Source organism: Aquarana catesbeiana, linkage group LG03 (assembly GCF_042186555.1).
Source record: "Aquarana catesbeiana isolate 2022-GZ linkage group LG03, ASM4218655v1, whole genome shotgun sequence".
In the NCBI taxonomy this organism is placed as follows: domain Eukaryota; kingdom Metazoa; phylum Chordata; class Amphibia; order Anura; family Ranidae; genus Aquarana; species Aquarana catesbeiana.
Genome location: NC_133326.1, coordinates 566,002,267 through 566,027,868, shown reverse-complemented (window position 1 = coordinate 566,027,868; position 25,602 = coordinate 566,002,267). Strand labels below are relative to the sequence as shown.

At 41.9% G+C, this 25,602-nt stretch overlaps 1 protein-coding gene across 11 annotated transcripts in view; it reads left to right on the top strand.

Moving 5' to 3' along the window:
* DGKI (diacylglycerol kinase iota) overlaps window positions 1-25,602 on the top strand; it is a 466,380-nt gene that overhangs the window by 368,043 nt on the left and 72,735 nt on the right. For all 11 annotated transcript variants that reach the window (XM_073621819.1, XM_073621822.1, XM_073621821.1 and 8 more), the window contains one exon: window positions 5,642-5,679. In XM_073621819.1, coding sequence (XP_073477920.1) covers window positions 5,642-5,679 — 38 coding nt within the window. The remainder of the gene's footprint in view (window positions 1-5,641; window positions 5,680-25,602) is intronic.

Here is a 25,602-nt window from a genome sequence, read left to right as displayed (position 1 = left end):
GCATCTGCACATAAATTCCTTTCAAGTAGGAGCCATCAATATCACAGACTGCAGTAGAAATCTTGGCATTGAGATTGTTTACTACTGGCGGCAAGTGAGAGGCTGGCGTTCTGCATTGCAGCGAGAGGGGTTGAATATACTGCTGACAAATACGTAGAAATAAATGACTGGCTCTAGGATGTTTCTGTGGATTATTAAAAGCATGATAATCTTACACTGGATTATAAAAATGAGAACAGAGGACCTATTATTTGCCCACAGTCACTATCCTAAGACAGCAACAGGGTTGACCATAAGGCTCTATTTACTCCTTTTATTGTGTTTCTTGATGCGTTGACTTTTGCGTTAAGCCAGCCCAATCACATTGAATCAGTCCTTAATGAGCCTCAATACAAGACAAACTGGGGTTGATTTACTAAAGGCAAATAGACTATGCACTTTGCGAACTACAGTTGCACTCTGCAAGTGCAGTTGCTCCAAAACTTAGTAAATGAGGCAAAGCTTCACTTTGCAAAGAGTACCCAATCACATGCAAGGAAAATTTTAAAAAATAGCATTTTTGCTTGCTAATGATTGGATGATGGCAGTCAATAGAACTTCTGTCCATTTACTAAGCTCTGGAGCAACTGCACTTTGCAAAGTGCACAGTCTGTTTGCGTTAAGTAAATCAACCCCACAGTGCCTTCACTTCTTTGTAGCAACATGGTGCACAGTGCAAAGAGCAGTAACCTACATGTGTTGAGGTGCATTGAAGTGCATTACCTAATACTGTATATGAGGGTTCAGGTCCATTCAAAATAAATCGCAATGCAGTTATGCCTATATACAGTAAGCTGCAGTGGGGTGGGTTAAAAGTGGGTTGTAATGTGTGTTATCCTACATGCAAAAGTCTGAATTCAGCTTTAAATTTAGGTTGTGAATGTGGCAATAAAACGCTATATTGAAGCGGGAAAAATGCCCTTTTTGGGAAAACCAGGAACAGACCAGACAACAGACTTTTCAGGAAAACAGACTTTTATTTATTCCACGCCAGCATGGCACTTAACTCCAACTCAACGTCGGGAAGACAAGTGTCGCCTATGAGCTTTTTCAGTGTATACATATACATTGGCAATTACGTCACAAGCTAGACACTTCCTTTAGCAATTTAGCAGACGTTAACTCTTTGTACTTCTTAACACAAAGACATCTTAGTATGACATTTATTTTATGCATGGTTTCCTGTAGTGTTTACTTATCTCTCCCAAAGCTAAGTGCTATGTCTTTCTGCTGCTCTGTTCCTCTGTTACATAGTTGCATAGTTACATAGTAGGTGAGGTTGAAAAAAGACACAAGTCCATCAAGTCCAACCTATGTGTGTGATTATATGCCTATGTATGTGATTATATGTTAGTATTACATTGTATATCCCTGTATGTTGTGGTCGTTCAGGTGCTTATCTAATAGGTTTTTGAAACTATTGATGGTCCCGTTGAGACCACCGCCTGTGGAAGGGAATTCCACATCCTTGCCGCTCTTACAGTAAAGAACACTCTACATAGTTTAAGGTTAAACCTCTTTTCTTCTAATTTTAATGAGTGGCCACGTGTCTTGTTAAACTCCCTTCCACGAAAAAGTTTTATCCCTATAGTGGGGTCACCAGTACGGTATTTATAAATTGAAATCATATCCCCTCTCAAGTGTCTCTTCTCCAGAGAAAATAAGTTCAGTTCTCACAACCTTTCCTCATAACTAATATCCTCCAGACCCTTTATTATCTTAGTTGCCCTTCTTTGTACTCGCTCCATTTCCAGTACATCCTTCCTGAGGACTGGTGCCCTGAACTGGACAGCATACTCTAGGTGTGGCCGGACCAGAGTCTTGTAGAGCGGGATAATTATCGTTTTATCTCTGGAGTTGACCCCCTTTTTAATGCATGCCAATATTCTGCTTGCTTTGTTAGCAGCAGCTTGGCATTGCATGCCATTGCTGAGCCTATCATCTACTAGGATCCCCAGGTCCTTTTCCGTCCTAGATTCCCCCAGAGGTTCTCCCCCAGTGTATAGATTTCATTCATATTTTTGCCACCCAAATGAATTATTTTAAATTTTTATACATTAAACCTCATTTGCCATGTAGTTACCCACCCCATTAATTTGTTCAGATCTTTTTGCAAGGTTTTCACATCCTGCGGAGAAGTTATTGCCCTGCTTAGCTTAGTATCTGTTTACCCCATCCTCCAGGTCGTTTATGAACAAAATAAATAGGATTGGACCCAGCACAGAACCCTGGGGGACCACTACACACCTCTGACCATTCCGAGTTCTGCCCATTTATCACCACCCTCTGAACTCGCCCTTGTAGCCAGTTTTCAATCCAAGTACTCACCCTATGGTCCATGTCAACAGACCTTATTTTGTACAGTAAACGTTTATGGGGAACTGTGTCAAATGCTTTTGCAAAATCCAGATACACCACGTCTACGGGCCTTCCTTTATCTAGATGGCACCTCACCTCCTCATAGAAGGCTAATAGATTGGTTTGGCAAGAACGATTCTTCATGAATCCATGCTGATTACTGCTAATGATACCGTTCTTGTTACTAAAATCTTGTATTTAGTCCCTTATCATCCCCTCCAAGAGCTTGCATTTAATTCCTGTAAATACTGGAATTCCCAGGGATGTATTTTGGGCCCTTTTTAAATATTGGTGCTACATTGGCTTTTTTCCAATCATCTGGTACCATTCCAGTCAGTAGACTGCCAGTAAAAATTAGGAACAATGGTCTGGCAATTACTTGACTGAGTTCCCTAAGTACCCTCGGATGCAAGCCATCTGGTCCCGGTGATTTATTAATGTTAAGTTTCCCAAGTCTAATTTTAATTCTGTCCTCTGTTATCCATGGAGGTGCTTCCTGTGATGTGTCATGAGAATAAACACTGCAGTTTTGGTTACTGAAGCCCCCAATTCCCTCGTGAAGACTAAGGAGAAGAATAAATTCAATATCTTCGCCATCTCCCCATTCTTTGTAACCAGATGTCCTTCCTCATTCTTTATGGGGCCAATATGATCTGCCCTCCCTTTTTTACTGTTTACATACTTAAAGAATTTCTTGGGATTTTTTTTTTGCTCTCCTCTACTATGTGTCTTTCGTGTTCTATCTTAGCCGCCCTAATTGCACAATTACATTTCTTGTTGCATTCTTTATAAAGTCTGAATGCTGATGATGATCCCTCAACCCTGTATTTTTTGAAGGCCTTCTCCTTTGCTTTTATATGCATTTTTACATTGGAGTTAAGCCATTCAGGACTTTTTTCGCTCTTTTAAATTTATTACCCAATGAGATGCATTGGCTAATGCCCTTATTTAATATGCTCTTAAAGCAAACCCATCTCTCCTCCTCTCCTGTTCTTTGTTCCTAATATTTTATTCCAATTCATGCCTTCTAAAAAGTTTCATAGTTTAGGGAAGTTGGCTCTTTTGAAATTCACTGTTTTTGTATTACCCTTACGTTTCCTATTTGTGTGATTTATACTGAAGCCAGTTGACCTGTGATCTCTGTTTCCTAAATTGCCCCATACTTCCACATCCGTGATCAGGTCTGTATTGTTGGTAATCAGTAGGTCCAGTAACGCTTTATTTCTAGTTAGTGCATCTACCATCTGAACCATGAAATTGTCCTGCAAGACATTTAGGAACTGGCGAGCCTTAGACGAATGAGTGGTTCCCTCCTCCCAGTCTATGTCTGGATAATTAAAATCCCCCATTATGATAACACTTCCCATCTTTGCTGCTAATCCAACTTGTGATAGGAGATCCGTCTCCCCCTCCTCCCTCAGGTTAGGGGGCCTATAGCATACTCCCAGTAATATTTTCCCCTTAGCTTCATCCCTTTGGAGCTCTACCCATAAGGATTCCACCTCCTCTTTAGCTCCGTGATATCAGCTCTCACATTCACTTGTACATTATTCTTGATATATAGGCATACCACTCCCCCATTTTTACCCTCTCTATCCCTGGGATAAAGGGTATTCCCTTGAATGGTTGCCAGCCAATCATGAGAGCTGTTGAACCAGGTCTCTGAAATTCCCACAAAATCCAAATCCTCCTTGTACAACAGTATCTCTACTTCACCCATCTTGTCCGCCAGGCTCCTGGCATTGGCGAACATGCCACGTAGTTTAGACCGGTTGCATACTATCCTTTTATTGGGTATTCCGAGATTGCAACTAGGACTTGTTATTGTACTTACCTTGGGTTTATGTGCTTTGGTCAGCCTACCACTAATGCCCTAATGTTATCATCATGATAACTTCTGACAAACTCTCGGACACATATAGATAACAGCAGCTAAAAATTTCTGTTGGGGAGGGAGTTTAGAGGTAAATAAGCAGAGAGCTTGTCTATTCAGACTACAGCTCTGCATGTTCCTTCGTTCCTCTGCCTATGTGGAGGGGGGGGGGGTGCCTTTCCTCCAATCAGCTGTCACACAGTGTATGCCCAGAATTCCTTCCCACTGCTGGAAGAGGAAGAGAGATTTCTAACACAATCTGCATTTTCACAAGAGTGTAGAAAGGAAAAGACAGCAGATATACAAGTAAATCTTATGTAGGATGATTTGTTTCATCTCTGTGTATCATCTGAGGCTATTCACTTCACTGGGTATAGGAGAGGGTTTACAACCACTTTAATTTAGTGAGCTAACAACACAGTGACTTTCCTGCATTTAAATCCCAAGGAGGGTTGTTAGCCATGCCAGAGGACTACATAATGTATGCCCACCTCTCCTTGTCCCTTTTCCACATGCATGCAATTATTTCTTTCACAGCAAAATAGTGCTGCTGCCTTGACTCCCAAGAGAATGCCCACACACTACATGTAAAGAAAGAGTTCTTGAGAGATGTAGTTCTGGGGCTGTGCCTAAGTCAACAGGAACTGAGCTCTCAGCAGCTGTTCCTGCAAGATATTTACAAGCCTGGGGATGACGTCACGGAAGTAATATAAGTTGTTTTTTTACTACAGGAAAAGGTAAAAGCACATACAGTATGTTCTAACTATACTCTAATACTCTAATGAGCAGCAAACACGGTTTTTCTTGAGGCTGCATTCACACCTGAGAGTTTTCAGCTCATAAAACGCTTGTAAAACGCCAGTAAAAACGCCTGAAAAATGCCCAACTAGCAAAATCACATTAATTTCAATGGCACCTGTTCACATCTGAGCATTTTGTCACCTAAAGCAAAATGCCTGAAAAACGCCCTGAGCTCAAGAAAGAACACAAGCTTCTTAGGGGCAGATTACAGGCGTTTTTCTGCCTTTTACATTGGTCACCTGAACAAAATCGCGGTAAAACGCAACAAAATCACAGTAAAATCGCAATTAAAAACGCGCGACTTTGAAACGCTCAGGTGTGAATGCAGCCTCAGTGAATAAGGCCCAGTTTGTTTTTGGATTGTAGAGGAAACCAAAACACCCATCAAACATTAACAAGACATTCAAACTCCATGCAGATGTTTTGGTTGAATTTAAATTTAAACCTGAAACGACTGGACACGCATATGCATATAGCATAATAAGGATTTCACATCCATCTGTCTTTGTAGTATGTGTTAAATATGTGTATAATTGGAAAATAAATAGCCCTTCATTTCTTGTATTTTAGCTCTCCTTGAAGCTGTTCTTGATGGTGACCTCGACAAGGTAAGATATCTTGTAGTAAATAGCACAGAAGCTTTAAAGCTAAACTCACAACAATGTACAAAACAGTAATTTGCACACTTATGCATTTAATCAAAAAAATATATATTTTTTTTTAATGCACCTAGTATAAGTACCTGACTATTTGTTTTCATATTTCCTCTTGTAATTTCCTGCTTATTAGCACCAATAATAGCAGATCGGTCTATGCTTCAGTGGACATATACTGAGAATGAGTGTAGTTATAGTTATTGTAACTAAAGGCAAAACTTACTTACTTTATTTTTTTAGTTTTGGATTGAGTGGAGAGGGCTTAGAACACATTCAGGTTTTTTTTTCTGTGACCTTGTTAGGGAGATTCGCCCTCTCTAACTGTCTTTTATATTTTCCCACTGAAATTGAAGGAAAATCACAAATTTTGGGTTGTCGCCAGAACAGGAATAAAGGAGAAATCTTTCAATTTGAACACTAGTTCTAGTGATCCTGCTGACAAATAGGGATTTTTCTCACTTCGGAGGGACTTTTATGGCTATGGGACAGGAAGTGAAATCTCCTCAATGGAACACAGATAGAAAATATTGATAGGGGTTATAACCCTTCTTTACTCTATGCAAAATGGAAAAAAATGTCTTTAGTTCTACATTCACACTACCAATCTGCAGTTTATTTAAATGCAGGAGAAACTATCTGGGAAGTATAAAAACAATAGTTCTTACGCATTTAAATGTACTTACACTTACATGCGATTATATGCATTTACATGCATTAAATGTGTTCAGAGTATCTAATCTGCACAGAACTCCATTTTCTATAAACACAGCTTAACTGGATGCACAGTTTGATTTACACAGATTAAAATCATTATACGCATATATCCCACTCAGGGTTCATCTAACACCTGAGCGGTTATTTAAAATGGGGAAGAGAGAGGATCCTATGTGCACCAGATGCTTAGGAGATCATGGTGACTTGATCCATCTCTTATGGAGATGCCCGAAATTACATATATATTGGGGAAGGTAGTGGACACCCTTGGCAGAGTGTTCCAAGTTGATCTTCATACCAATCCCAAACTTTGTCTATTGGGCATAGTGGATGATCTTCAAGTAGAGGAAGTTACTAAACAAGCTTTAGCAAGGGCTTTATTTCAGGCCCGTATTCTGATTCTTAGACACTGGAAGTCGGTGGACCCTCCCTCCTGGACAGAGTGGGTAGCCCAAATGGGTAACCCACTCTGTCCAGGAGGGAGGGTCCACCGACATTACAACGTTAAGTCTGGAAAAATATATTTACCAACACAGAGGCTGCTCGGGAAAGTACCAGGCAGTTTGGTCTCCTTGGTTGGACACGCCAGACCTATCACCAGTAGATTTAATCCTGGACAGACTTTTGTGAGATAACTGGTGTCCTTGTTTACAAACGATTTTTATTATGTGAAAGGTCAAGGTATAAAACAATTACAATGATGGTACAGGTATGTATACAGATATCTTTAACAGTAAATGTTGTACAGGAGATAAAAAAGGATTATGATTATTCAGATGAGAAAATATACATTGTTATAATCAGGCCAGTCAAGAGTATTGTCGTGGAGGGAAGAAAGAAGGACAATTACGTATATATAATAGACATTTTTCTAAATCTGAGAGGTGGTGTCCCAGAGAATCCATTTTTTTGATAAAGTGGCATAGAGTCATATAATGTGTGATGGATTCTCTCAGAGAGTTTGATGTTCGTCATGCGGTTGAGAATTTGTACTGTAGGTGGAGCGCCAATTGAAGGCTATGTCCCAATGAATAGAGCTGAGAAATGTGTGAATTAGCTGGTCATTGGAATATCCTGTATAGGGGAGAATAAAAGACAGATTTGGGGTGTAAGGGAAATCTTCCTACCTGATATTTTTTCAATGATTAAGCTAGCCTTATGCCAAGTGTTTTTTATATGGGGACAATCCCAAAAGATATGTAAAAGTGTACCCTGAGAGGGGCAACCCCTAAAACAGAGTGGGGATAGTGAGGGATAAAATGAGTTAAGTTTAGCGGGGGTAAGATACCATCTCTAGAGCAATTTGATGGCTGATTCTCTGATCGAGGTTGTTTTAGTACATTTATGGAGATTTGTAAAAATAGTATCCCATTGATCAAGAGTAAATGAGATATTTAAATCTGATTCCCGTTGAAGCATGGGATGTGATTTCTCAGGCATATTGGTCTCATTTAAACTTTGATATATTCTGGAGATTAAACCACTATCACGAGGGGAGGAGATACAAATTTGTTCAAATTGTGTATATGGGGGATGGAGTGTAAGTGAGTGATATTTCTGATAGAATTGTCTTATATTTCTATAGTTCTCTAGTTCAGTAGGTGGGAGATCATATTTTATTTGAATACTGGAGAAAGTGAGGAATGAATTGTTGTGGGGGAGCGATTTTAAATGTGTTAGGTTATGTGACTTCCAATTCGTTAGAGCGTTTTGATCTTGAGCCCTATCTGGGAGGGAAAACGAGGGTCACCTACAAAGGAAGCTAAGGGGGGAATGTCAGAGAATAACTTAAATTTAGAGACCTGTCTGTTCCATAGTTGAAGAGTGTGAGTGACGATGAGGTTTAAGGGTCTTATTTTTTGTGGTGGGATAGTCTTGGACCAGAGAAGTTGTAGATTGTAGGGTAGGACAGATTCTTCTTTGAACCGAAGCCAAGGGATTTGGAGTGAAGGGGCATACCATTGGGCTAATTGGGTAAATAACTATAAATAATTATAACAAATAATAATATAATAATAATAATAAAATGTATTCAATAATGTAAGCAAATCAAAAACACTAAAATTTGCTTAATTGAAGAATTACAGCTGTCATTACTTTCAGTGTTTGATGATGAATTTCCCCACGAATCACTATCGCTCAGTTCTGCATGTATTCTACTTTACTATCGCTGTTTTCTAGCTGGTCTAAAACCGCTTTTGACGTAAAGGGACACTTTTTGGTTGCTATGGACATTCTCAAGTTTCCAGGCAGAAAGAACAGTATATATAATATAAAACTGCATGCAGAGCATGGACAAAGCATTAGGGACAAAAGGGATGTGAAATAATTTGATACAGTAATGTAATCTGTAAGATTACAGTGTACTGTATGTATTATGCTTTTTTCACTTTTTGAATTTGTCATCGGACTCCGTCCCCGTGCGTCGCAAAGCTCACAGGGAACGAAGCCCAGCACTGTGATAGATCGACTGGAAGAGACGGCTCGCACACACAGCGAGACATTGCAGGATCCTGGGGACAAGGTAAGTAACTTTGCCTGGATCCTGCGATGCAATCCCGAGTGTGGCTCGGGGTTACCGCTTTTGGTAATAAAAATTCACCCCGAGCCACACTCGGGAATACTGCCAGGGAGGTTAAAGTATTACTAAAGGCAATAACTTTTTTTTTTAGTTTTGGATAGAGATTCCTTTAATTTGCAGGGATTTTCTCTCACTTCCTGTTTGGCTATGGTACTGAAAGTGAAGGGAAATCTACACAATGGGACACAGATTGAAAAAAAAAAATCTGACGGGTTATAACCCTCCCTTACTCTATCCAAAATGAAAAAAGTTTTGCCTTTAGTTCTACTTTAAGGCTCGGTTCACATATATGCAAATCGGATGTGTTTTGAACCGTATACGATTCTCTTAACATGTGAATCGGACCGGCTTTCAATGGACTCACACATGTCTGGGGTCCCTTTTTGAAGAGTGCTGTGCAATCTTGGGTCCAGTTCAGGTGCAAATTTAATTAAAAATTCACACCTGGAGCGGTGGACGAAACCGCTCCGGACTGCAAACCGCAACCAGACATGTTTGAACCTAGTCTTAAAGTGGTTGTAAACCAGAGTCATGGAATTTGAGCAAAGCACATATATCCGTAATGTTGATTTGTCTCTCTCCAAACAAGTGTTGTTTCTTTCTGGTGCTTCGTTCCTCTGTTATCAGCATGAGTCACTTCTGAAACATTTGACACATGAGATAAATTTGTGGGGGTGAGGGAGAGCTCAGAACGGGGCTTGTCTATTCAGAACAGTTCTTCTACTGTGTGAAGGGGGTGTGTGCCTTTTCTCCAATCAGCTCCCACATACTGTAACTGCAGTCTCTCCGCCTCCTGCTCTGTGCTGCGGACAAATATAGAAAGATTTTTAACACGATCTGCACTTTTGAAAAGGGTGTAGAGCAGGGAAGACAGCAGATATACATGTAAAACTTATGTAGGAGGATTTGTTTCATCCCTGTGTATCATCTGTGGCTGTTCAATTCACTGGGTATATGTGAGGGTTTACTTCCACTTTGAGGTAAGCAAGAAAATGTTTACACATTCTCCGTGCACTCCTTAAAGTGGAGCTCCATCCAAAAGGGGAAGCTCCACTTATCTGCCCCCTCCTCCCCTCCACTTCCACATTTGGCACCTTTTGGGGGGGGTACCTGCTTTTGACAGGTACCTGCTCCCACTTCCGGTTGAGTTCGCAGTGGAAGTTCAGCCCCCCCTTCCCCCGCAGCCGGCCCAATTACAGAATGATTCTTCCTCCCTCCAGTCATGTGACAAGCCCCTATCCCCTTGTCACATGACTGGAGGGAGGAAGAATTTTCCTGATAAAAGTGGCACCCCTTTGATGCACAGTGAAATAAGATCAATCCAGGATCCCGGATGCACTACTGAACCCTTTAGTGGTTCAAAAAGCGTGTTTTGACCAAGCCTAGCAGCAAGGTCACACGCCCTAAGGTGAGCAGCTATCACCTAGGGGGGAGCACTTGTATGTGGATACAGCACCTTACCTCTGACATTTCACTGAATCGCATGGATTTTTGGAGCACTTATGGACTATTTTGAAAATTGCACAATACACTTCAGCACTTTATTTTTATTTTTAATATATTTCACTGGTATATATATATTCATCATTTTGTGTGTGTATATATATATATATATATATATATATATATATATATATATATATAAATTCATGTAAAAAATTTTTTGGCGATTTTTTCAAAGCATTTTTTTGATTATTTTGGTATATATATTATTGTTGCTACTGAGTTGTTCACGCATTTGCACATTATCACTTTAATAGTAACATTGCATGGATTGCACATTTTAGCACTTTATACTATATGATTCTTTTGATAGCGCAGCGTATTTATATAGTTTATTTTGAACTTTTGCATGATTTAGGAGGCATGTGTAACGCTAGCAGCTAATTTAATATAAAAGTATTGGTTTTGGAGACCCTTATGGTTGGGTAGTTAGTGGTGGCTCACAGGACACTATATCATAATTTTTTAAGTGTGGCTCCAGCCAAAAAACTATTTTTAAGCTTTTTGGATAACATAGGGAAGGGTTTACACCCCTGTAACGTTTGTTTTGCTGTCTGTGCCCCGTTGAGAAGATTTAACCTAACTTTCTGTCCCATTGACAATTGGATTTTGAAAATTTTGGGTTGTTGTGGAAAAAAGCCTTGGTGATAAAACATCACTGGAGATACCTTTTTCACATAATAACTCTTACAGGAGTAAATTTCCCTTCCTAGGCGTAGATTTCTTCTCACTTCCTGTTGTCTCCCTCCGTTTGTAAGTAGGAGTCGTTTGTAAGTCAGATGTTTGTAACTAGGGGACCCCCTGTAAGTTCAAAAGTATATCTCTGTAAATCTGCTGCTTTCATTTAAAAGAGAAGTATGGCTTTTTAAAAAAAAAATAAAAATCATACTTACCTTATTGTGGAATTCAGTCAGACCACTCATTCTTACGATGAACAAATGGAAGTGTTTACTGACACATACAAGTGCATTGACCAGTTCTCCAGGGAGAACTGGCCTCGAGTTGCTCTTATACGGGGGCATTTATACTGTGTAGAAGGCACGTACATGGTTCAACATTGTTTACAGATATTAGCAGTCTTGTCAGCATGACTGATTTGGGATAGATTGCCAAGTATGGTATGTCACACTATAAGGAGCAAACAAGGTACAGAATAACCTTCAACACATGTTGCCATATGGTCAAGTCATAAAACATTCCAAATTTGCTGTTTTAGCCACCTTTAAGAAGATCTTCAAGAGTTGATGAGTGAACCCAGGCCTACGTTATAGTTTATTTTTTAATCAGATTAATTTCTTTATCAACCCAGATGGCTGGAGCACCGGTCCCAGCTACAGCTATCCCTCACCACCTCTAAGAGCGGCAACTCGGTCTTCAGCCTGCAGACGGCCAGTGACTGTTAGTCTCCAGGTTTCTGCTCTGCCCCTCCAGCACTCACTGGACCGCTGAGCTGTGGAGGGGACAGGAGCAGCTGGCTGAGGCTCTTAGTGGCTCGCTGAGAGGCTGAACCAGCTACTGGTCCAGGCTTTTGGGCAGATTACGACCATATGGTTGGGATCTTGTCAGAGCCTGGACCGAGTCTGTAACGTCAGCCGACAACAGGCTACAGCGCGCTGTCAGGTGAAAATGGGTCACAGGAGTGCAGAACTAACTGCACTTCTGTGATCCACAGGAGAAGTAAAGCTTTGTCGATGCATCTCCTTTATAAAATATGTGCAGTTCCTGCTTAGAGGCTTGTGTTCTTATATTGGGAGACAGCACTCTGCCCCTGTCTCCCAACTGTGCTATTGCATTTTTACCATGTAACACGCACTTCCAGAGGAGATTACAAGTAGCTGTTGTCAATCTTTGGAAAGCCAGCCCTGAGCAATGACATGCAACCATGAAGTTTAAACAGGAAGTAGCTGCACTGAGGCTGCAGGAGATCAGCACCACTGGGATTTAACAAAGGAAGCATTAAGGAAGCAACCTGTATTTTATTTAAAGATAGCAATTGTTTATATTAAAAGTGCTTTAGGCTCCATTCACAATTGTGCGGCTTAATAATCATGGGACTTGCGACTTTACAGTGCGACTTGTGGGGGTCTGCGGGTGGGGAGGCTTATTGGAATCTGGAAGCCCTTTTAACATGGGGGGCTCCAGATCCCTACCCCCCAATGTGAATGAGTATGGGGTACATATTACCCCTACTCATTCACCAAAAAAGCATAAGAAGTAAATAAAAACACAACACAAATTTTTGACAACTCCTTTATTAAAAAATAAAAAAATAAAATAAAATGTCCCAATGTAGATCACATCAACACCCGCCGCCACTGCCAGACGCGGAAAAAAATAATAAAACCCCCTGGTCCCTACGAAGGCTCTGCTAGCTCTTACATAACTAAAGGGCGGGTCTTGTGACGTCATTGACAGAGGGCATGCTGGGTTGGTGACATCACAAAGGGGCGGGGCCATACAGTGACGTTACTGGGTGGCCCCTACCTTATCTAGCAGTCAGGCGGCAGGAGTCTTTGTCAGGACCGGAGGGTTTTTTTCCTTTTTTTCAGGTCGGCTGTGGCGGCAGACGTCGTGACTGATGATGGATCTACACTGGGGGACATTTAAAAAAAATTTTTATATAAAGGAATTGTCAAAAATTGCCTACTGTCATTTTTTACATTACACTGTTTTTTTTTGAGAATGAGTAGGGGTACTATGCTCCCCCTACTCATTCACATGGGGGGGTGGGATCTGGGGGTTCCAGTTTCTGTGCCCCCCGCCCGCAGACCCCTCACAACCACCAGCCAGGGTTGTGGGGAAGAGGCCCTTGTCCCCAACAACATGGGGACAAAGTGCTTTGGGGGGCAGAGAAAGAAACGGCGTCGGGCCCCCCCCAAAATCCATACCAGACCCTTATTCAAGCATGCAGCCCCGGCAGTTCTGGAAAAGGGGGGGACGAGTGAGCACCCGCCTACTGAACCATACCAGGTAACATGCCCTCAAAATGGGGGGGTGCTCGCTCGTTCCCCTCCTTTCCTGACATGCCGGACTGCATGCTCGGATAAGGGTCTGGTATGGATTTTGGGGGGACCCCACGCTATTTTTTTATTTTGGCATGGGGTTCCCCTTAGGGCCTGGTATGGTTGGGGGGGACCCCATACAGTTTTTTTCCTTTATTTTTCATTGCCGGTAATCTTTTGTTTCATTCAGCTGTCAGTGGGGAAACCCGCTGACAGCTGATGAGTCATCGGTTGGAAAAGACGCGGTAGCCAGCTTCCTGGCCCGCTCCTTAACAACCAGCTATTCATCACACAGAATTCAGATCGGTCGATACATTTTGGACTGATTTGCATTCCAATCATTCTGAAAATTTGGAATTAATTAGAAAACCAATAAAGCAAATGAAACCAAAACGAATTGCACATGCCTAAAAGTCGCCCACAATTTTCATGTATGTCATGCAGGTGCAACTTTCATGCTAGGGTTTATGTGAAAGTCGGACCAAAGTAGTGCAGGAAGTACTTTAAAGTCGCTGCAACTTTAAGTCGCACAGATATGAACGGTACTCATTGGGAAACATGGGGTGTGACTTGTCATGCGACTTTGGGGTCCAAAGTTGAACAAGTGTGAATGGGGCCTTAGAACAAAAAATATTCCAGTTAGGGTTTACATCAGTCAGCTGCCTCCACTATATATAAGCACACCAAAATGAGTGTTTGTATTGTGTTTGTCATAAAATATCTACCTCCAGCCTATGTGTAGATCTGCCAGGTCAAGCCATAAAATGTATGCAACTTGTTTATTACAAAATGGCTCCCTCCTGTGTGCAGAGCACCTAAAATGGCTCCCCCCCCCCCCCCAGTAAGTCTTCCTAACAGTGTGCAGCTCACTGGAACAAAGCGGGCAAATAAAACCTTATTGCTTTCAGCTATAAAACTAATTCTTTTTGTAATATGTCCTAAAACACAAGGATCATCCCAGCTATTACAAGAAAAATAGGTCTTTGAATGTAAGCCTTCCACGTCCTTCATTCTACTCTGCAGAGACGGATGTGGCGGTATGAAGAAAATTTTAGCTAAAAGAGCAAAATAAAAAGCTTATTGTACGGCCGGCGAGCAGACAGCCGGGAACAGATTGATTCTGGGAGCCCAGCCAGGAATGTGAAGAAAGATGATAAGATTTTGTAAGATTTATTAGAGAAGCAGGAATCCTTGTAACAATTATTGCGAAGAAGAAAAGATTACACAGGGAGGATCAGGAGGACAAAGTGCCTGATGGTTTTGGAGTAATATATTCATTTATCTCTTTATCTGCCTCTTTTCATGTTCCCAGGGTCTGTCATTATCACGGACAAACGCCATAAATTGCTCGGTACAAGGGCGTGCCATTTGTAGGCCCAACTCTGTCATGTTTAAAGGAAATCTGTCTGGACAATATATGTTCCCGATGCCATAAGTTAAACTGACAGTAATAGAACTTACTGGAGTCTATAAAGAGATTTTTGATTCAGAATGTATGTTTTCTGCAGGGTGCTGAAATGTGGCATCCAGCAGTGGGCATGTCTAACACCTGCTAAGACCCACCTGTGTCTCTTCAATGCTAAAATTCTCAAAAGACTGTGTGTGCAAGGAAAAGAGCATAAAAAGCAGAACATATAAAATCTAGATTCAATTTTTATTCAGACTCCATTGTAGAAAAAAAAGCCAATGCATTTTCGGGGTTTAAAGGGTCCCCCTTCATCCGAGCTTGGTACTGTTGAACAAGGTATATACTAAACTGATACATTTGGAGGTATCCTGAGGGGTAATTAGTATGATTACTCCAGATGTCAGTTAATCATGAGGAGCAATAATACTATAATTTACCCCTGAGAATCCTGTCACGTACCTGGTCAGTGAGCCTAGCATGCAGAGAAAGGCCTGTCGTACAGCTAGGGCTAGTGGGCCACTGGTAGTGAGATAGCGGCCAAAGGAGCACGGCGAGGTATGAGTGCCTGTGATCAGTCCAGTTCTGTGTAGCAGCAGGTGGATGAGGCAGCAGAACAGGCTGGGGGCATATGAGCTGGCATGGAGCTTGGCTGGCAGAAGACTATGGTAGACAGCTGAAAGCAGGAGCCAGATAAGAGCTTGCTGGACTAAAGAGCTGTAGCAGGCTGGATGTGCAAGATGCGGGGTCAGATGAGCCAGATCAGTAACTGTCAGATCAGGCATAGACTGCAGACAGCAGAATAGTCAGGTCACAAGCCAAGTCTGCAATGGAAGGTAGATCAAGCAGAAACAGGAGGCAGAAGCAGAATCCAGAGACAAGCCGAGGTTGCGGCAGGTAGCAGACAAATGCAGGTCAAAAGTAAGCCTTGTCAGGATCAGAGGTCAAACACAGGAATCAGGGAACAACCACAGAAGCTGCAGACCAATTAGCACTGAGCCTACACTGAAGCCTTTTTAAATAGTCAGTTTGGCACCAGCATTAGTGACAGGCTTGCGAGTGCGCATGTGCGTGCCTATGCCCACAACTATGTACATGTGTCCGGTCAGTTGCCGGTCTGTGCATGCACATATCAGTGCACCAAGAAACTCAGTATGCACTATGGACAGGCCTTCTCTGACAGATCCCTCCAATTTTATCAGTTAGGTATACACTTTGTTCAATAGTACCAAGCCCTGATGAAGGGGGACCCCTTGAACCCCTGAAACACATTAGACTGTATGACATAGGAGTCTGAATAATTTTGAGCTTGGACTTATAAATTCTGATTCTGGTGATTTCCTCCATGCACACCTAAACCCTGCTAAAGCAAAGAGCGTATTTTCAGTCACCACTTCTGTGAGACATGCCTGATGAGAATCATTCCTTAAAGCTCAACTCCAAAAATCAGACAAAACCTACCTTTGCAGTGGGGATCCCCACACTGAAAGGGTTAAATGCTTGTGACGAGTCAGCATTACTTATTCCCCATACACACGAGCGGATTTTCCGTCGGTAAAAACTTGGATGGTTTTTCTGACGGAATTCCGCTCAAGCTTGGCTTGCATACACACGGTCACACAAAAGTTCTCTGAACTTTCAACCGTCAAGAACGCGGTGATGTACAACACTACGACGAGCCAAGAAAATGAAGTTCAATGCTTCCGAGCATGCGTCAAATTGTTTCCGAGCATGCTTTGGAATTTTGAGCGTCGGAATTGCTACAGACGATCGGAATTTCCGATCGGAACTTTTTCCAACTGAAAGATAGAGAACCTGCTCTCAGTCTTTTGCTGGTGGGAATTCCGCCAGCAAAAGTCTGATGGAGCATACACACGGTCGGAATTTCTGACCAAATGCTCACATCGGACTTTTGCTGGCAGAATTTCCGATCGCGTGTACGGGCATTACTTTAGTGCTCTGATCTTCTCCCTGAAGTTCCAGTTTGTCAGCGGTCCCTTGGCATAACCACTTACAATGCAGGGCTACTAACCTCACATTGTACGTAAAGAAGGCAGGAGTGCGACCACGGTTGGGAGTACACTAGAGAGGGGACTTTTCAGGACCAGTCAAACAGCTGGTGGTAAGTATTATTCCCTATTTCTCCCCTAGACTTAACAAGCCTTTATCCTTTATGCCCGGGACACACGACAGGATTTTCCGACAACAAAACCCATGTTTTTTTTCAGACGGATTTTGGCTCAAACTTGTCTTGCATACACACGGTCACACAAATCTTGTCGGAAATTCCGAACGTCAAGAACGCGGTTACGTACAACACGTACGACTAGCTGAGAAAAATTAAGTTCAATAGCCAGTGCAGCTCTTCTGCTTGATTCTGAGCATGCGTGGAACTTTGTGCGTCGGAATTGTGTACACACAATCGGAATTTCCGACAACGGATTTTGTTGTCGGAAAATTTGAGATCCAGATCTCAAATTTTGTGTGTCGGAAATTCTGATGGAAAATGTCCGATGGAGCCTACACACGGACGGAATTTCCGACAATGAGCTCCCATAGAACATTTTCCGTCGAAAAATCCTATTGTGTGTACGCGGCATAACAGTGTGTGTGTGTGTGTGTGTGTTTGCATGGGGGGGGGGGACTGCAAAGGTATTTTTTTTGTTGTGCTTGGGCTTTAAGCAGTGTAGCAGGCCTGACTGGGAACAGTTACTGCTTCAAGAGATCCAGTGCTACACACATTTCTTCTACTTTCCTTAAGTTCACAATAGTATCAGTGAAGTAATTCAAGTGAGGTCTCATCACTAGGCTCTTCCCTGTTCTCGTGCACCTACTTTGTGTTTACATTAGAGGTTAGCAGGCTGGTAGGTTACTAAGCCACTGTTGGGAGGAGGCAATGGAGCTACAACTGAAAATCTTCTGCTGTAAACTTTGAGGATGAATTACTCCATATTGCCTCCAACTACAGAAGGCTTGTTCAAAAAAGTATTTACTGCTTATTGAAAATATGCAAACATTTATATTTCCATACCTTGGCCCCACCATTATACTTCAACCCTTTCACCACCAGACCAATTTTTCAATGTTTTACAAACAAGAGGAGCTCTAGAATAAATAGAATTACAATGAAAATTCTACATAGTCGACACATTAAAAGCCTTTAACAGCTCATCAGTTTGGAGGTTAATGAAGGCCCTAAAACATCTCTCTTTCTTGGTGTCTGATGTTATTTGACATGTGTTGCACAATCAGCATTTTCATACGCATGTGCGTTGGGTGCACATATGTATACAAGGGTCATTTAAAAAAAAAAAAAACTTTAACCGCTTGCCGACCAGCCGCCACAGTTGTACTGCGGCAACATGGCTCGGCTGCGTGAATAGCCGTCATGTTACGCTGGTAACATATTCGGCCACAAGGGGGGCGCGCGCACCCCCTGATCGCTCCCCCGATCGCTTGGGCACACGGAGAACCGGGATCTGTGTGTGTAAACACACAGTTTCCGGTTCTCTGAGGGGAGAAGTGACAGATCGTCTGTTCATACAGGGTATGAACAGTGATCTATCTCTTCCCCTACACAGTCCCCTCCCCCTTCAGTTAGAACTCACACTAGGGAACACATTAACCCCTTGATCGCCCCCTAGTGTTAACCCCTTCCCTGCCAGTGACATTTTTACAGTATCGGCCTAAACTGAGGAAAAAAATTGTTTTTTTTTATATTTTTTGGGGGGATATTTATTATAGCAAAAAATAATGCCTTTTTTCAAAATTTTCGCTCTTTTTTTCTTTATAGAGCAAAAAATAAAAACAGCAGAGCGGATCAAATACCACCAAAAGAAAGCTCTATTTGTGGGAAAAAAAGGACGTCAATTTTGTTTGAGTGCAACGTCGCACGACCGCGCAATTGTCAGTTAAAGCGACGCAGTGCCGAATTGCAAAAAGTGCTCTGGTCAGGAAGGGGTTAAAATCTTCCGGGGCTGAAGCTGTTAAATATATTTTATTATTTTTATACAACTTTATATTGTTGTTTCATTTAACGTGTATGTAAATCCAGAGTTTTGTTTTAACACCTGTGTGAGAATAATTGTAAACAGGAATTGTTGTCTGGCAAGCTCAACAGAAGAACATAAATCCAGAAAATCAGTGTAGATACATGAAAATCTTTCAAAATGGGAGGTACAAGCATAGCAGTATTTCTCTGCAATCTTAGCTTGAGTGGAAATTCTAAGTGGTTCTGATGTCAAAAAAAGATACTAGTTCTACAGATGCAACAGGAAATGAAAGAAAATCTCCTCAACCTGAAAGTCCGTCGGGCAAAATAACAAACATGCATGCTCGGAAGCAAGGACGAGCCAGAAGTGGTCGGTCTTGTAAACTAGCGTTCGTAAGAATTAACTGGATAATTAACATTCGTGACGTGGCAAATTAAGAAATCTCGAAATGCAGCGCACATTCTCTTCTTCTTTAATGGTATAATAATGAAGCTGCTTTGCTGGTGATAATGATGGAGTTATGCTAAACGTATTTTAAAAGGCTTTTATTTCCTAGTGATATCAAGAATAATATTATTATGCTTGTTTTTTTTTGGGGGGGGGGGCAAGTTACCACAACACCATTATCCCGTAGTTTTTAAGATCAAAGATACAACTATATTGGTGTCCCTTGTCAATTTTACATTGTATTTTTTTAAATGTAACTGCCTACTCCCAAACTGTCATTTGAAGTAAAACACATAGCCAAGTATTATTCTCCACATTTTTTTTATTGTGCATTAAAAAAAGAAAAGAAAATATAGAAAATATACCAAATCATTATTCAACCAAAAAATAAAATAAAAGCCTCAAGCATGTGTCCTGCTTCTTAATATAGGGGTCAACAGTGTCAAGAGTTGGTGAAAGCAGGGGTCCGTCATCCAGAGATAATTCCAAAAATCATCCGGATTATTATCCTGGAACTCCCGCAGCAAAGGCATATGACGTAATTGGTCACGATTAATAAAGCAACCAATTTTTGGTCCAAGAAATCCTCCTTCTCCTGTTCCTGAACTGGACTTGGGTCAAAGCAATAACTCCAAGGCCAATAATAAATAATACGTTATCTCCTCCAATTCCGAAACATGTCTGGTTGACGAACGGGCGTTAAGAAACTAACTGAAAAGCACGAAATGAAAACGGAGCCATGCATGGTCAGCTTTAGACAGTTGTCATTATAACATGTGTCCAGAAGATTTCCCTTGACCCACTGTTTTTGGTATAAGTAGAGAGGTTAATCTAGTCAATGGGGATACAGACTGCAATAAATACCTGACAAAGGGTCTAACTTTTATCTACTTTAAAATGTTGCCTTTACATACACATTAGCTGTATTACTCTATATCACAAGGGGGCAGTTTTGCATGGGCTCTCTAAATTCCTGTGACCAGGTGCAGTTGTGCTCTCTAAACTCACTGTATTTGTAACTTACCTTTGAGGGTCAGTTGCCAGTGTATGTAATCATAAAAAAAAGCTTGGAGATAACTGTCTATTAAAGAAAACTGAAGCAGCATATGTGCAAGCAAAGAAAGAGGAAGCCCCTGGTGATGTCACACGTGATGAATTGCATTGAGCAGAGCTAAAGCGAACGTGCACTGAACAGACTAGACTTGGGCTGGAGGGTTCTCTAATCTATACCTACTCAAAAACTGCGCTTGGAAATAACTACAAATAGCTGTGATGGAAAATAGTGCAAACACAAAATGATAATGGAAAGCAGCGGCTCTGCTGCAAGAGATTTTTTCACAGACCAGAACTAATGTCAAAAAAGAGCTGCGCTATAAACAATAATAAACAGAAGTGCGTATATCAAAAACATCAAAACAAATGTAATATAAATTATGTTGTGATAACATACTATATAATCAATTATATGACACCCATGTGAAGCAGAATCCAAGTGCAGATACGCTAATATACTGATATAGTGATACAGTTCTCGGATATAAAGTTCATGAAAGTTTGAAAAACTCCTCTTCATGAGTGTTCAGACGGGAGTAATGAGCATCCAATCACCAATAAGGTCTCCAAAATGTGACACCACCATCTTAGTATAGATGCAGGCTTACCAAAAATAGTGGACCCTCTAACTAAAGAGAGGTCAGATGAGCATGTGGCCAAACACCCTGGCTGGGGTATTCACAGGACTCTCCACAAGCTCCACTCTGGGTTGAGCGTATGGGCTGTACTTCTTATCACTGCTCTTATCATTGCTGGAACTGGCAGCAGAGGAGCTTCTTTCTTTATGTCGATTGTGGTCTCATTTGGGTACCATCGCAATAAGAAGTACAACACATACCCTCAACCCAGAGTGGACCTTGTGGGAGAGTCCTGTTAATACCCCAGCCAGGGTGTTTGGCCACATGCTCATCTGACCTCTCTTTAGAGGGTGCACTATTTTTGGTAAGCCTGCATCTATACTAAGGTGGTGTTGTCATGTTTTAGAGACCTCAGACCTTATTGGTATATGGGTTCTCTAATCTACCACTGCAGTATGAGCTTTACTTATCCTGGACAGCACTGTTTCAAGATATCAAACTTGTGCCATTTGAAGTGCTTCTACCCTTTCATGCGAGAGTGTTTTTTTTAATGGTTTTAATAATGTATTTTATGGTGGCGAGCACTATGCTTTTTGGAGGTTGAAAGTTAAATACTTACCCTGGATAGTCTTACTTTTTGATTCACCTGTGGAAGCTAGGCTTTGTGGTTCCCCAGAGCCATATATGTTTGTTGGATCGGATAAAGGTGACCATTCCCTAGATTCTGTCCAAGTGTCCTCTGGGTTGTGGTGCCTGAGAACATGATTGTTTGACCTTTTGTAGTGAGGGTCAGTATTAGAGGTGAATGTTTGCTCTTTGGGGAGGTTTCCCTCTTGAAGAGCATTTTGCACCAATTTCAGGACTGTTAATGTTTTTTTGCACTCTCATCTTTTATTGGGAACTTTATTTTTTGTGATGATTTACTGCTTATTTTGAGCAAACACAGGTTATGTATATATGTATAATATATATATATATATATATATATATATATATATATATATATATATATATATATATATATACACACACACACACACACACACACACACACACACAGTATCTCACAAAAGTGTGTACACCCCTCACATTTTTATAAATATGTTATTATATCTTTTCATGTGACAACACTGAAGAAATGACACTTTGCTACAATGTAATGTAGCAATAACTCTCGATGGAGCTGCTGGTTTAAGCAGGTCTGTTACCTTCATTCTCCTTCCCTCTGTTTCACCGGCACCGGGTCTAGGGTTCCGTTGAGTTTACCTCTGGACGACACACGCACCAACACTGGAGTACATTTTCAATGCTTTTTTAAACACTTGACTTAGGAAATAGCAGGAAAGAGGCGGAAAGGAAACTGTAGAAGAAACTCAAACATCTTCTTGTAGGGTTCTTTTGACAAATGTCCCAGTAGAATTCAGATATTGTATGGAATGCGCTCCCCTCCTGGGACACACTCGTTGCTCGTATGGATACACCTCTCTCACTAGCCTAGCAGCCAGTACGTAGCACGAATCAAAGTCTCTGCCACAGACTTTCTTGGGAACAAAACCTGTACGATCCTCTGCCACAGGATGTATCAGATTTTCTGTAATGAATGTCAGTCACAGTGCCTGAACCTTTAAGCCAACCCGGCAACACTATGCTGTATAGTTACTTTCGGATACGTCCTCCAACCGAGTCACCAGGCCCCTCCATAGACCAGCACGCTGCGTGATCTCTCCAAGACGGGTCCTCCCCTGGGATCTCCTCGGTTGTCCAGCTTCGTCACTCAGGACCGACAGCTCAGGACCATTCCTCGGCCGCGGTGGTAGGCCCAAGACAAGCCTCTGGACCCATTCTTGCGCCGCAGTATTGTGGGCCTCCGGAACGGAGGACCACAAGGTAGCTCCTTAACGCATACCTGTCGACCAGGAGGGCCAGCAGGTGGCTGTAAAACAAACCCCAAAATATGGCGTCTGTCCCATAAATACCCTCGCCCAGAATGCAACTCGGAGGACCACCTCCACCGAGTTGTCTCCGGGACATAAGAACATCCATACGCTTCAACACGTTGCCTTTCCAACACTAACCATTGATAACAGCGACACCCACCGGTCAGCACGGAAACACACACAACGTCAGCCAAGCTGGAACAGAGGCAAACTTAACCTTCCTAACGAACAATTTACTAAATTTACCTAACATGCGGTAGATTGCAAATCTACCAGCGCTACAGTAAAGTAGTGCGTTTACACACAGCTTGTATAACAGTGTAAATTTGCTGTCCTCTCAAAATAACTCAACACACAGCCATTAATGTCTAAACCGCTGGCAACAAAAGTGAGTACACCCCTAAGTGAAAATATTCAAATTGGGCCCAAAGTGTCAATATTTTGTGTGTCCAGCACTGCCTGAACCCTCTTGGGCATGGAGTTCACCAGAGTCTCACACGTTGCCACTGGAGTCCTCTTCCACTACTCCATGACGACATCACAGAGCTGGTGAATGTTAGAGACCTTGCACTCCTCCATCTTCTGTTTGAGGATGCCCCACAGATGCTCAATAGGGTTTAGGTCTCTAGACATGCTTGGCCAGTCCATCACCTTTACCCTCAGCTTCTTTAGGAAGGCAGTGGTCGTCTTGGAGGTGTGTTTGGGGTCGTTATCATGTTGTAATACTGTCCTGCGGGCCAGTCTCCAAAGGGAGGGGATCATGCTCGGCTTCAGTATGTCACAGTACATGTTGGCATTCATGGTTCCCTCAATGAACTGTAGCTCCCCAGTGCTGGCAGCACTCATGCAGCCCCAGACCATGACACTCCCACCACCATGCTTGACTGTAGGCAAGACACACTTGCCTTTGTACTCCTCACCTGGTTGCCACCACACACGCTTGACACCATCTGAACCAAATACGTTTATCTTGGTCTCATCTGACCACAGGACATGGTACCAGTAATCCATGTCCTTAGTCTGCTTGTCTTCAGCAAACTGTTTGCGGGCTTTCTTGCGCATCATCTTTAGAAGAAGCTTCCTTCTGGGAAGACAGCCATGCAGACCAATTTGATGCAGTGTGCGGCAGATGGTCTGAGCACTGACAGGCTGACCCCCCACTCCTTCAACCTCTGCAGCAATGCTGGCAGCACTCATACGTCTATTTCCCAAAAACAACCTCTGGATAAGACGCTGAGCATGTGCACTCAACTTTTTTGGTCGACCATGGCAAGGCCTATTCTGAGTGGAACCTGTCCTGTTAAACCGCTATATGGTCTTGGCCACCATGCTGCAGCTCAGTTTCAGGGTCTTGGTAATCTTCTTATAGCCTAGGCCATCTTTATGTAGAGCAACAGTTATTTTTTTCAGATCCTCAGAGAGTTCTTTGCCATGAGGTGCCATGTTGAACATTCAGTGACCAGTATGAGAGAGTGAGATCGATAACACCAAATTTAACACACCCGCTCCCCATTCACACCTGAGACCTTGTAACACTAACGAGTCACATGACATCGGGGAGGAAAAATTTTCCCCCAGGGGTGTACTCACTTTTGTTGCCAGCGGTTTAGACATTAATGGCTGTGTTGAATTATTTTGAGGGGACAGCAAATTTACACTGTTATACAAGCTGTACACTCACTACTTTACATTGTAGCAAAGTGTAATTTCTTCAGTGTTGTCACATGAAAAGATATAATAAAATATTTACAAGAATGTGAGGGGTGTACTCACTTTTGTAATATACTGTATATATACTTTTATTTTATTAATTCTGGTGTATGGAACACTTTACTAGGCAGGGTTGAGATTAGTATTGTACAATATGCAATAACTACAATATACAAGTGTAGTTTTGTTTTCGGTGCAGTGCATTGTTTAAATATTATTACCAAAAGTCTTTGTTTGCATGCAGCTTAGTTTGTGGGTTGTTGTGCGTTTTTTATTTTTTTTAGTCTATTTTTAAAGAGCGCGACCCTTTCATTGGTCGTGCTCACATTTTCCACACATTTTCCATGTAGCCAAGACATTTTCCCATGTGCCAATAAAACAGACAATACACAGTTAAAAATGAACAATGAAAAATAGTCCTCCAAAGCACTTTATTTTCTGAAAGCAGAGTTGCTGTTGCAACTATGAGTTGGTAATCAACAAGCATTCAAGCAAAATTGAAGAATGTAGGTAGTTATGTAGACATCTTACATTATTATGCTCAGGACTAAACCAATATTGATTTTTAGGATCCTTTTTTCAGTTTTCCCTTACCCCCTGTTGTAAAAAAGCGTGTTATTTACAAAGCTCGGTAGCTCTACAGTTACACATAAGTGTATAAATAAGAGCAATGACTCCTCTCCCTCTTGTCCCTTTATACAGCTTCTTGGTCTCAGAGAAGAAAAATCTTTTGCTTTTCTGTGTATTTGGAAACATTCTAGAGGGACATTCATGAAGCAATCAGTGACATAACTGCAAACCAGGCTGCCTTTCAGTTAGTAAAGTCCAGGGGCGTAACTAGAAATAGCAGGGCCCCATAGCAAAATGTTGTATGGGGCCCCCCTGCAAACAGCCCCCACCCCCACAGCTGCCCTAGTGTCAATGCAGCGTGACCTGTGCCACATACAGCGTGA